We start from the raw sequence: 13765 nt of genomic DNA, 5'->3' as shown, positions 1-13765 counted from the left end.
TCGCAGCGGCGCCGGGGCCGCTGCCGGCCTGGGAGCCGCGTGAAGGCCGGACCCCGGCTCCGGCGGCGCCTAAGACGCACTCTCCCCGCCCCCGCAGCGCGGAGGTCCTGGTGCGTGTCCCCCGCCCGCCTCTCCTTTTCCCGTGGGCCGAGCGGCGGGCCCCGCGCTGGCCGCAGGCCCGTGTATCCCGCGCTGCCAGCACGCGGCTGCTTCGCTTCCCCCAGCCGCAGCCGCTGGACGCAGCGGAAGTCTGCGGGGAGCACCGCAGAAGCGTTGGTGGAGCTGCCCGGGCGGGTCTAGGACGAAACCAGGGTGTTAGTGCCGGTACCCCCGTGCGGAAGGAAGCCTGGGGAATTGTCATGTAGGGCCTGGAGCCTGCGGTGAGGTTGCTCAAGTGCGCTTTCTGTGCCAGCCGCTAGTAACACTGTAAACGGCGGAGAAGCCAAGAGTAGTTCACCTGTTAGCACCTCTATCCGTTCGTAACCGTTTTACAGCTCTCTTCAGTTGCAGCTTGCAACCAACAGCAGTCCCCTCGCTGTTCTTAATACTCTTAGGCAAGTGCTAAACCTGAGTATGACCTTACTGTTCGGTCTCATAGTAACAAAGGGCACTAGTGCCCAGCTTCCTATCGGTAACTTTGTATTTCTCTGTAATAAACCTTGCTTAGTGACGGGTAAACGGAGGCTCAAAGCTCTGTTTAAATGTTGATTGTACTGACCGTGATACTCGTGGATTGCATTTGTGCGCTCTGACGTGCATTAAAGTGTTACTTCACAGAGTATGAAGCTTGCTAAGCTGCTTTGGTTTATTGGCAGGCGTGTTTTTGCTCATTCTGTCTCTGTGTATTAAGATACTTGGGGGAGCGTCTGAACAGTTGCGGCACTGTTTCGAGTGGTCTACAGATATGTAGGAAAATAATCTCAGGTCTTAATTTCTTTATATATAAGTTATTTAAATGCTATTTTACATAGAGGGGTTAGCTGGCATAAATGTGTGTATGTACCTAGTATAAAGGAAATAGCAAATGATGTGCATTTGTAGATGTTTTCTATGAACGTAACTTTGCTTGTTAGTGTGCTCTCTAGAGTGGAGCAGTCTGTCGCTGTACATACATACATACATACATGCTTGCATAGCTGCATGTGGAAATGAATCAAAGGCAGAAGCCTGCAGTTACACAGATCTCAGTGGGAGTAATGGAGAGGGTCTGTGATGGGGGGAAGGACTTGCTGCTTTTACCAGTAGTTGGCCGACTTCTGGCACAGCTCATCCTGAATAGACTAAGAGTCCTTGGAGCATTTCCAGGAGGGGTGTAGTGAGGACTGCAGAACTGATGCTTTGTTTTGCCACGGGCGTAGAAATGTGCAGAACTGATTCTCCTCCTTACTTTTTTCCAGTCATCTTCCTTACTGAAAGCTTCTCCTCCCACCACCCTGCTGCTGTTGTTGTATTTTGAACCATATTCTGTCTTACGTGGTGTGCTTGCTTTATTTTTTTTTTTTTTTCTCCTTGTGGAAGAGCTCTTGTTAGAGTCATGAAGATGGAGGAGGGTGGTTCTCCCAGTGACATTGAAACAGAGGGAAGTGAGGCAATAGCAGTGCGATCACTGAAATTAAGTTCTTGCGTAACAGTACCAACATTGTAGCATGGCTTTCTTTATAATCTCTTCTTTGACCAGCATTATGCTGCCGGCTTGGCCACCAGGCATGCATAATCATATGCAAATGCAGTATGTTATGGTAAACTCAGATTAACTGAGTATTCCAGTCACACTAGTGGTAAGTTTAATACAAATTTACTGTACCTGCATGTGCTCTTGGGCTTTTTATTCCATACTTGCATTGCACTTAATGCTACCTAAACCCAACTGTTTTAAGTATGGGAAGGAGCATTTGAGAAGGAGGCAGAGAACAAAACTTTAAGCCGTTATATATGTAACTCTAGTAAGGTTGAGGAAATGACCTTTAGCAATGTGGGTGGTATAAGTGAATGAGACACCTTTCCAACAAATGCCTAAATATCTGATGCAGATTGTATCAAGTTAAGACAAAGAACTAGTCATTTAAAGTGCTTCAGTTAAAAAAATAAAATAAAAAAAAAATTGCATTGATTAAACATATTTTCCAGAAATATTTGAGTAGGTCTTGTTTTTAACTACTATCTTTCTTTGAATAGCTGTTCCTAGTCAAAAGCTGAATATAATATTGTTATTGTTTAGATCGATAGTTTCATGATAATATCTGCAGAGCTGTATTTTCAGACGTGGCAGTATGGAGTACTACCAAACATGCATTTCTTCTCTGACACAAAAACAATGGAGACCCTTATTCCCATTAGCATTTTATTGTTTAAAGACAAAAATCAGTATTTATTCAGTAAAATCTGTAATACTTGAAAAACTCTGGGTTTGAGGGTTTTTTTCCTATCTTTATTATTTTAAAAAGGAAATTTAATTTTTGTGGATAAGTCAGGTTGTGGTGTGGGTCTTTTTCCAAGTGGGCTGTCCTGAAACTGGAGAGAAGGGAACTTCGAAAATGAAACTTAGATTTTGGTTGGTGAGAAGATGAAAATCAAAAATACAGAGAAATAAAATGCAATTATAAAGAAAATATTATTTTAACTCACTAACGAACTAAAGAATAAAAATTATTTGTTTTACAATATGCATCAGCTTCTTTACATGTGTCTCATTATTTCATCTTTTGATGAGTACTGATAGTAAACAGGTATCTTTATGCTGGCCAGGAGCATTGGCTTACTGATGGAGTTGGGGGGGAAGAATTCATCTGTGAGTCCACCCAGCAAGGAAGTTGCATTGTTTATTTAAAAGACTCTAAATTAATTTCAGAAAAGTTACCCTCTGTTAAACACTTCCATCTGATATTGCTCAGCAAAGAGATGTCAGAAGTTAAATGGCCTTCTTTTGCAACGTTTTCTTTTACTTTCCCTGCTTGCTAAGTCTGCTCGTACAAAATTCATTAGCCTGAACCTACTCTTGAAATTCCATCTGTGTCTGTTCTGTGTAAGTTGTATGCTCTGTCGTGCTGATCTGGTCTAAACTAGTTGCTGGAGCTGCCAGTTGTAGTTCCTTGGTAATGCGTTGATGATCCTCTTCACTTTTAAAAGGTAGTTTCCTGGATCATAATTGTTTTCTGTTTAAAGCTGCATTAATGACAAGAATTAACAAACTGGTTAAATAGTTCTTGCTTTTTGCAATAGGAACATATTATTAGAAATTGATTTAATCTTCTTTTGCAAAACATTTAATAATTACTTGTTCTGTATAAACAATGTGATATTTATTGTACAGTATACTGGATTGCTGAAGGGCTTAATACTTCACCTGTTGACAAGAACCTCACACACACATACACACACAAACACACACACACTATTCTGTAGTTTTCATTTTTACTGGTTGTTTTGTGAACTGTTGTTTTACTTCATATCCTGGAGTTATTGCATTGGCTTTATTAATTCAGTGATATCCATTTTTCTGTATTCTTAAGGCTTGCAGGATATGTATAATTTCATTTTCTTGCATGTAATTTTGAGAAAAAATCTGTGCTAAACTTTGTTCTACTCCATCTGAATGTTGTCTCATGTGGTACAACAATTTAATATTACTTCCATTCTCATTTTCTTTAGCTTAGAGTAGTTTGGAATTTCTCCTAAGGACCAGCAAGAGTTGGTGAAGAATCTGTATAGTTTATTGATACCTTTCATGAGCTTGTTCTCTGTGAATTCCATGACGACCCACACCCCGCTCCCCTTTCTGTCTCTACAAACATGGTGTCAGTCTGTAAAACATAACACAACTATTATAGAAGACCATCAAGAGCATGGTGGAGCAACATTAGTCTTAAGTTCCTTCAGCTGAAAGTAAAGAGCATGGCTAGAAATAACCATCTGGCTCTGGCAGTATATTCAGCAGTATCGCCAGCTTGCACTGGAAGAACCTACAAGCTGCATACATCTCGATGTCTGTGGCCTGGCTGCCTCAGCTCTAGAAAGAGAAATGTGGCACCTTTGTGAATACTCTTACACAGCTGAATTTGAGCTTGATTTTTTCCCTTTCAACTAAATATTTCACTTGTTTTAGTTGCGGATTGGGAATAATTATTTCCGGAAAACGTTGCTCTACAAGTACATAATTCTATCATCATATTTTAGTGACAAATAAACAAGATGGGATTTCCAAGAGCATATACTATATGTTTGTGAATTTTGTTTTCAGGCTGCAAGGGGAAGGATATAGACCTTATTCCTCCCCTTCACAAACAGAGACAATTGAAATAATTAAAAATGCGTGCTGGCTCCACACATGCTAGGTGACTTTACTTACTCCTGATGTTTGATAGACAAACATTGTATCTTTTAAGTGCATTATATATATTAAGTAATGGCAGCACAGAGAAGGGGAAGTGTCAAAACTGGCTTGATATCTGTTTCCAATACATTTGACTCTTTTACAGAGTTGGTATCACTGAGTCTTGCCATCTTTTCATTCTGCCGTCTCCTTATTGCAATTATGAGCATTTTATCAATGAGGGAGATCTTTGTGGTTCTTCACAAATGGTACTACCTTTAGGCTTGGCATGTAGGAACAAACACAATCTGTTCTTAAAAAAAAAAAAATCAGTAGTTGGATGGATGGAAATTTAATGCTCATCCTAAAAAGAGGCATCTTCTCAAATCTGTACACATTCTACTTAGGAAGATAAGTAACAATGGAAACACGACTTTACGGAGAACCAGTTCTTTTGCTGAAGCAACTTATTGTGGTGGTTTCAAAATAATGTAGACTTTATTTTGTTTGTCCCATGCTAATCTTTAAGTGGTATCTGACACCTTTGTGAAAGATTTGATAATTGGAAAGCCTTTATGTTTGCGAAATGTGGAGGTTTTGATGTTTTTACCCTCGAAGAACTATCCCAAGCATATTTATGATTTCTTTGAGGTAATACTATGAATTATGGTAGTTAACCTCGTATTTCTGTTCATTATTCCTCTTCTCCATATTTTAGCCAATTTTCTCAATATTTAGCTGGATTGGGTCAGACTAATTTATATGCAGAGCCTGCTTTATAATACAGAGAGAATCAATAAAATCTTGTACAATCTTAATGAAGCGAGCTGTATTCTGGAAGAACTTCTGGAGTGTATTGGTTGAGTGAATCCTCTTGGTAACTGTTATTTTCAGTTATTTTCCATATTTTTTAAATATGTGAAGTAGCAAAGGAAAGGATATGCCATCTTGCTCCTCTTCTTGTTTTGATTCTAGAGTAAATCTTGAACTATAAAGTCTTGAATTGGCATCACTCAGTCGTCATTCTCTTTGAGAAGCAAGAAGACAAGGCAGCTGTGATCTGAAGAAATAATCTTTTTAAACTGAAGTACTGTTTTTTCAGTATTATAATTGATGCTGAGAATTACTGATGAGCTTACACCACTGCACAGCAATGAACATAATAGTAGTCATCTAATGCATATAGCCACAGAAATGACCTAAAAATGCAATCTAAAAGTTTTAAGTATGTATTTGTAGGTGGTGGTATCTACACCCACTGTGAATCTCTCAAATGATTCTCTTTCATAGAAGTCTTCTAAATGATGTTTCTCTATCCTTTTTTGCCAGGTAAGGAGATGAAGCATGTTGAAGCCATATGGCAGCTTGAGTTAACTCACATTAAAATTGTTGGGAAAGAACAGCTGAACACCTAGATGCTGAGTTTGGATGCTCTGCCTGTGGAGCTGGCCAGTCATTCCTCTCACCAGCTAGCAGTGCTGTTGCCTTGAGCTTCTGATGCTACTGTTGCTTTTGAGTCTCTGTTGGATTTCTTGTTTTTAGGGTTGTTCTTCACACTGGAGCGCAGAAATGGAAGTTCTGTGGCTTCAAGCTGAAGTACTAGGCTGGAGCTTGCTGACTTGAAGGCTTTTCTGCTCTGATTTTCCTTTGTACTGTTTTTGGCCAGTGAGGGGTAATGGGCAGTGAACTCCTGCCTCCTTCCCCCCTGCTTGTAGTTATTCTTCAGAGTTGATTGCTTTTTGTTACCACGGCACATGCCCATGTTTCAAACAGAAGTAAATTAATTTTAAAAGCTGTGTCCTGAGAAAAGCCTTTGTGTTGCTTTCAAGTTTGTAAGGTTTTCTTTACTCAAAAAGTGCATGAAGACATCTCTTCCTCCCTCCCTTTCCTTAGGGCACGTATTGTTGTGGCAAGTGATTGTTGGTTTGGGGTTTTTATTGTTGTTGCTGTTTATATGTGACAAGATAATATGATTCATTTCTAACCTTGCTGTATGACTATTTTATTTATACTTTTTTGAGCACTTGTATTTTTTTCTAGCAACATTTCAGCTTTTTAACAGAATAGGTTTAGTCTTTATAGAAGATTACTGGAAAGATTTCTGAACTGCAGGGTAAAAATAGGGAATTACAAGAACAGGAACAGTTAAATATTTAGGTTTCTTGGCTAAAACCACAGGGTAGCAAAAAGTTTTAATGCAAAATTTTTCTGTGCTATGCCTCCAGAAACCATGGTTCCTGATGGTGGAGGATCTATACTTTCTACTTAAGGAATTGTCATGAATATCTTTGACTCAGTGGCTGAAACCTTACTGTATTTATTGTCTCATACAGTGCTAAAGTAGGAAACAACAACTGCTTCTGCTATTCTGAAAGTTTTAATTGACTCCATAAATATATTTCAAAGTCAGTTAAATACAACAGGCAACATTCTCAAGTTTTATGTGGATGGTTTTTTAGTGAAAAATTTTGGTGTTTGGTTTGCTTCAGTATTTTAATTCTTTATTTAGCTTTTCCTGTATTACCTGTATTGTTAAACTCAAAATGCTTAAAAGCTGACTGGATGAAATGTATCTTTGTATCTGTAAAAGCAATGCTACACTTAACTGGTAATGAAGAATCCCAAGTAGACCACGATTGTGAGAATGGAAGAAGGACCTTTAAGACTAAAGGAACATTAGTAATAGTCTCTCCATAACAGAAGTTCACCAGTGGCAAATAAAATCCTCTTCAGCAAAACTATGGGGATTTTGTTTGCTGCTAGTTTATTAGCATAGGGAGCAGCAGGTTGATTTGAGGCTAAGCAGGGAAGCAGAGATGGGAACATTACTTAAACTGCTCCTTCCCAGTCCCTGAACAGAAACAAGGTAAGCTGAATTTTTTCGTGAGGCTAGATTATTTTCTTTTGCAAGTGAGATTTGCACACAGCTTTCCCCCTTATTTTAAGACAAATGAATAGAGATTAATCTTGATGGGATTGGGGGGGGGCCTAACTGCAGAAGTTTGAATAAAGTATTCCCTTGTTTGTTGCATCATTGCTACTCAGCCTGTGACCTTCTAAACCTCAGAATGGCAGCAAGTAGCAGCTTTAAAAGTTTGCAAACTGATAATAGCATGGTTTAAGTCAGTCTCATTTGTGAAACATTACTGAGCTTTTGAATGTGGTTTACGGTCATCTATAATGAAATTCAGAATTGTGTTTCTGCTTGACACTTGCATACTAACTTTCCTTTCTTCTTTGAGTCTCATTGCCTTTAAACATTACAAAGCTATGCTGAATTTTTTGTGAACTATATTGGCTAGAGAGCCACTAGCTACAGTTTAGAGCAAAGGTGAGGCTGACAAGGAAGCATGGATTTGGGAACAAATGTGACCTTTCTATTTTGTGAAGTAGCTGTGCCACCCAGATGGTGTAGATGGTGCTGAAAACAAAGTGGAAAGAATTAACCCTTTTCTGTGTTTTGGCATCCGCTGGTGTGATCACCACTTGTGGTGATATTGACCTTATCTTTCCATGTTAGAGATGGTAATGGCTTGTGGTAGACAGTTGTATCTGTAAAGGCACCAAATGATGTATTTGGAGTAGTCATGAGGGAAGAAAGGTCAGGGCAAAATAGTCCATTTCCAAAAGAAATAGAAAAACAAATAAATACCATAAAATTCAGAATACTGGTTATTCTTAAGATGCTTATAAGAAACATATGCTATATTCATTAAATGCTAGTATACTATACTTTAGAATAAAATACTGTGAGTTTGTTTGGTTGATTGTGAATAAGATGGTGTGGGTTTTTGGGGGGGTCGGGCATTGCTGATGACCTATAAAGACAGTTGTCGAACAGCCAGGATGTCATTCTTTGAATCTAAAGCAAGCTGTTTTCACATCTGGAAGAGGGAAGCATTGTATTACCCTCAGAAGATCACGCCTGGTCTGTGGTCATGCCTGACTGAGGAACTAGCTCTTAGACACATTTTTTAAAAGCTTTGTTTACCGAGATTATTGTCAATAGAAAAAATACACAGCTGAATATGGGAGAAGTTGCTGTGGATGTGCTAATGGATGCAGAAGGCCTCAGAGGTGGGGGGCTATGAGGAATCAAATGGACTAAAAGGATTAAAAAATAGACTGGAAAGATGCTTCTTTTTTTGTGTACAGTACTAGTCAAGAATGTTTTTAATGTTTAGGAATATCAGGAGTATATTTATGGTATCTTTTAAAAACCCACCCAAGATAATTTAAAAAGGCAGTTGTGGTTGATAGTTTTGTTATGCAATGCCCTGCAGAGCGTAAGACAAGGCTGAATAGAGAAGTACTGGTCATGACTTCTGGGTGATACAAAAATTTTATTTCTGCGATCCTCTCTTAATTCCCCATGTTGCATAAAGGCTCTATTTCTGATCGAGCTCTGTTTTATTTTTAGGAGGATAGCATTGTGTTTAAAATGGAAGTTGATATAAACGGAGAGTCCAGAACTACCCTATCCACCCTCCCTGTGCCTCTTGCAGAGGTGAGTCCTGCAGGCAGAATGGAAGCAGAGAAGCCCCGCTGTTCCAGTACCCCCTGCTCACCAATGCGACGGACGGTTGCGGGATATCAGATCCTTCACATGGATTCTAACTACCTGGTTGGCTTCACGACTGGAGAGGAGCTGCTAAAATTAGCCCAGAAGTGTACAGGAAGTGAAGAGAATAAAGGGGAATCCGGGCCGAACATGCGCTCCAGGCAGCTTGATTCAGGACTTACACGTTCTTCCCGTTTGTACAAAACTAGAAGTAGGTACTATCAGCCATATGAGATCCCAGCAGTAAATGGAAGGAGGAGGAGACGGATGCCTAGCTCAGGGGATAAATGCACTAAGGCTTTACCATATGAACCTTACAAGGCACTTCATGGTCCCCTGCCTTTTTGCCTTTTAAAAGGTAAAAGGGCTCATTCAAAATCCCTGGACTACCTCAATTTAGACAAAATGAGCATTAAGGAACCTGCTGACACAGAAGTGCTACAATACCAGCTCCAACACCTTACCCTTAGAGGGGACCGTATGTTTACAAGAAATAACACATGAGCTATCATGTCAAATTCAGAACCAATTTCTGATTATTTCTCTGTTGCTGCAAAAATCCACTGTTGTAGTGTGCACATGACTGTCCACATTGTAGGTGGTTGTATCAGCTAAATGTTACCAGAAGGTAATTTATTTGAATAGAATCTTGGCAATGCAATGTGTTACAAATACTTAGAGGGAGAAATCTTTCCTGAGCAAGCAGCTTCTGATGCAAATTTGACTGCAACTAGTGGATATTTCTTTGGACACCTTTAACAAAAAAATAGCTTTTGAGTTTGGGGGGTGGGATTATTTTTTTTTTTGTACAGTTAGATCTAGTATTTACAGTAATTTAACACCAAAAAAATCAGTGACGTCTGCTTGGTTGTTCCTAATTTTGGCTTGATGTTAGAAACTGCTCTTGGTTAAGTACTCAAGTTTAGGAGGTTTTTGGTTTTACTTTTTGTTCCTGTATTCTACAGTAAAAAGTATGTATTATTTTTTTACATCATGGAGAGGGAAGTGAGCTTGGCTAAATTGGATCACTTGCTATTTAAACAATCCAGTTCAAACACTTTCAAATTACGCTTGCACTGGTGAGATTCACTCATAAAACAAACCTTTGCTACTTGAATCCTATTAAATTATCTTTTAGTTTCTGCATGGAAGTAATTGTTCTGCCTCCTCTCTTCTATAAAACTTGTTCTGGAAAAGTATCTGGGTTATTAAAAACAAAGCTTTTGGGGAGTGAAGACTTTTATTTTTTGTTAGTGAGATTTATTTTTTACATTATCTTGACACACAAACAAGGATTCACTGCATATTCCAGTAAATACACAGGAGTGACTGTAATGGTATGTCAGTAACGGTTTTGATTTTATTTTAATTCATTACTTCTGTATCATGTATAGTAATGGAAGGTGTCAAATAACTTCAGCATTGCTTTGGAAATTCAATTGATTTGAGGCACTGAAGACTTGAGGTCTGGAAGACTGTTTTTTTTTGAGTGCAAGTGAAGTATTTCTGTATCAGCATTGAAGAGATGATCCTGGATTATTCAACAGAGTAGCTTGAATACACTGGCTTACTTTTGTTACTTAAGGGTTTTTTTTTATCCGAACATGACATCAGATGCAGTTTTGACAGCTGTATTCCTAGATATATTTAAAACACTGTAGTAACTTATGTTTAAAAATGAAAAATAGTTTTCAGACTTTTTGGTTTTTTAGGTGCAATCTCGTACTGAAGCAGTGTGCAGCTTGGTTTTGGCTGATGACCTCTGCAGAAGAAGTTAAATAAGATCACATTCTTTTGAAACAAATTATTTGATCAGTTTTTTCTGGTAGAATTAAGGGGGGGTTTGTTTGTTTATTGCACAGAACAAATAGAAAGCACTAGTTAGTGCATGCGCTGTGGAAAATGAAGGGTTCTTCTCATTCTGTACTTACACCACAGTTGTAAATGAAGGCAGCCCTGTAGTCTGCATTTTGCTGGTTTGATTATCTTTTTTTAGGTTTACTAGAATCTCTGCAACAAACTGATGTGTATTTTTAAAAGTTAACTACACCTGTGTAAATTTAATGTATTGAACAATGATATTGAAAGTAAAATGTTCCTATATAGTCTTCAGTTTGAAAAACAAAATATGGTCAGATGCCAAAGAGATGGGGGGTTTGTTTAAGGAATAAACACCACTGTTTATTGAAATACCCTATGACACTGTATTTCTGGCTGAAAAATAAAAAGGGTGGTATAAGCACCTATTGTTGTGGAGTCTTGCTGTGTAGGAAAAAGGACGTTTGAAAAATACAACTTTAGACCAGGGATCATTTAAAAATTATTTTCAAGCAGGGATCTTGGACTTCTGTGAAATAGATTGCTTAGGTTTGTTACTTTATTTCAGGAAATGGGCCATGCAATTGTTAATATTTTGTGCATGTTTCTAATGTCATCCTGTGCTGTAATTGTATAGCGACACTGATAGAGAGGCTGATAGCTATCTAGCCAAGTTCAAACATAAAAAATGTGTTAGTACTTCATCTGGTGATTTGCTTGTGAAGGTGCTTACACATGGTAATATTGTTTGCTTGACTCATACACACTTGCAGCTCTCATAGCATATCATCATTCAAGAGCCCAATGTTTTGCAAGTTTGGTTTGTAATGTTATCAGAACTCTTATATCCACAAGGAGTTCCTGATTTTTACCTCCAAATTAAGCAAAATCTCAGCCAAATGAAAGCTTTTGATCCTGTCTTATTTTTTCTGCTTATAATGTCTTCCATTAAACTAGTTTATTAAAATCAAAGATGAGATGGTTCTCCAGACTACTAAAATGAAATTGAATATGAACAATACTAACCTTTCAAAGTGAGTTCTCGCTGTTCTTGTAATAAATTAAAAGGGGAAAAAAAAAAAGGCATCAAAAAATGTTTCCTTGTTGGTTTATATATCTTCCAGGGGATTAAAAGAGTGAAGGTAGAAATGATACAGTGTAGTAACACAAATATTCCATTTAACAGACCATTAACACCAAAGCAGATCTGGAATCAAGTACAAATGTGTAAGCTGGGATATTGAGGCAGATCTTAAATTCAGGCACACTGCTAGCATTTTTTAAAAAAATACACCAAAAAGGATTGGAGTGAAATACATTCTTTCAGTGTTTTCATTCTTCATTTCAGGTATAAACTTGTAACTACTCCTGTCCTGCAGTGTTATGGTTTGTATTTACAGCTGTACACAGTACCTAACTGACCTTACGGTTTCCTTTACCTTCTTTTTGTCCATCCATTGTATTCTGACATAGACTCGGTTCTCTTGGGTGATGATCTCTCTGGCTGAGAATGTTTACTTTAGTGGGGATTGTTAATTGCAGGCTAGGGCTACTAGACCATATTGCAAAATAAGTAGCAGATGAGCTTTTAGAATTTTCTGAAACTGCTGTTCTAGATGTGGGGTTTTTTTCCTGCTGGGAAGACCAGAAGAATGGAGAAAGGTTGTTATTAAACTGCTGAAAATGCAGATGTTGCTGTCTGGACATGGAGAAAGGTTCTCAGTGGTTCAGGGCTTGGAGCATAAATAATTTCATTATTTTGTGGGCAAATAAGAGAAGAGGACAAGTGTAACTTTTAAGAAGAATTACAAGAGAAGGGCAGAAAGGCTATAAGCTGGATAAAAACTTCCAATATCTACAACATCTGCAGAAATGTCAGCTGGTTAGTTTCAGTAAAGTTAGGTGGTGTCAGGCTGTATAATTTGCCTTTGAAGAAATTAAAAAAGTTGTCCAGAACACACAACTGTGGTCCGAAAAAAACTAAGTATGTTTTCATTTGGTAAAATACAGGATTCAGTTTAAAAAAAGAAAAAAAAGTCTGAAGGTGAATACTAAGCTAATATGAAGTTTATGCATCAAATGAATGTTTGTAGTAGGAAGGGGAATACTAACTATAATACAGACTAAGCAAGCAATTGTTAATGGGTAACATAACTGTTGTTTCTAACTTTCAATGGTACCAAAGAATCTGAAACACAAATTATCCAACATAATAAAATTTTGATGTTCTAGATGTTTGGGAGGGTGGTCTGGCTGAAGTCAGTTATTAATGTTAAACTTCATCTTAAAGAGGAATATGTGCTAAAAAGAAACAATAGAAAAAATGATCTTCAGTAAGAATGTAAGCAAAAAAAACTAGAAAAAAATCTTTGAGGAAGATTTACAGTTGACCTACATTACAGAAATGTAAGTTGTTAAGCTGTTGTAGGAAAAATGCAGATCTAAAATTGAAAAACGTAAACTTATTACAATGCTAATAACTTTAAAGACAATGTGAGGCTTGGCAGCCAACAGTAAAAGTGCGCATTTCTTTCCATGTTGTGTGAGCATTTAGCAAATAGTTTTATTTTATTGATGATTCTTTCTGGGAACTATTTGCATGAGTGGTTTTCAGTGATTTGATCTGTTAATTGGGACATTAGTTTCCATGATGTGTGATTACACTAAACACTCTAAGAGTGGCAAAAACATGAGTTTGATAGATGGATCGTGAGAAGAACACAATAATGTTTGGATTATTGATTATTTTTTTTTCATCTGTATCACACCACATTTCTTAGCCAGAGGATAATTCCAACTTTTAATTCCTTGAGAACCTTCAGACAGATTATGGGGTTTTTGCCCCAGTGATTTTGTTGGTGAAATACTTTTTTTTCTCTATTCCATCATAAAAGCACTCAGGGACGATCAAGCTCTATCTTCTTGTCTGTAGAATATGGAAAGTTTCCTTTTTTGGAAGGAGCAAGGGGGATCCCTAGTTGTCTGTAGTACTTGTTTCTGATCTTGTAAAAGCTAGGTATCATTGTTAAATTTATGATACTGAAACATAGAAGTCTTTGTGAGCTGCTTTTGTAGAT

The 13765-nt window shown here is 37.9% G+C and overlaps 1 protein-coding gene across 1 annotated transcript; it reads left to right on the top strand.

Moving 5' to 3' along the window:
- Positions 1-15: 15 nt before the first annotated feature.
- On the top strand, positions 16-10043 carry LOC104830255 (chromosome unknown open reading frame, human C5orf30). The gene is made up of 2 exons (XM_010565040.1): positions 16-39; positions 8730-10043. Exon 2 carries the CDS (start codon positions 8751-8753, stop codon positions 9372-9374), a length of 624 nt encoding a protein of 207 aa, XP_010563342.1. The 5' UTR covers positions 16-39; positions 8730-8750; the 3' UTR covers positions 9375-10043.
- The last annotated feature ends 3722 nt before the right edge of the window (positions 10044-13765 follow it).

This window comes from Haliaeetus leucocephalus, unplaced genomic scaffold (genome assembly GCF_000737465.1).
Source record: "Haliaeetus leucocephalus isolate CR32 unplaced genomic scaffold, Haliaeetus_leucocephalus-4.0 Scaffold185, whole genome shotgun sequence".
In the NCBI taxonomy this organism is placed as follows: Eukaryota; Metazoa; Chordata; class Aves; order Accipitriformes; family Accipitridae; genus Haliaeetus; species Haliaeetus leucocephalus.
This window is presented reverse-complemented; position numbering and strand designations above follow the sequence as displayed.

What these genes read in the sequence shown, in the direction of transcription:
- LOC104830255 (XM_010565040.1), top strand. Translation starts at nt 8,751, where the DNA reads ATGGAAGTTGATATAAACGGAGAGTCCAGAACTACCCTATCCACCCTC.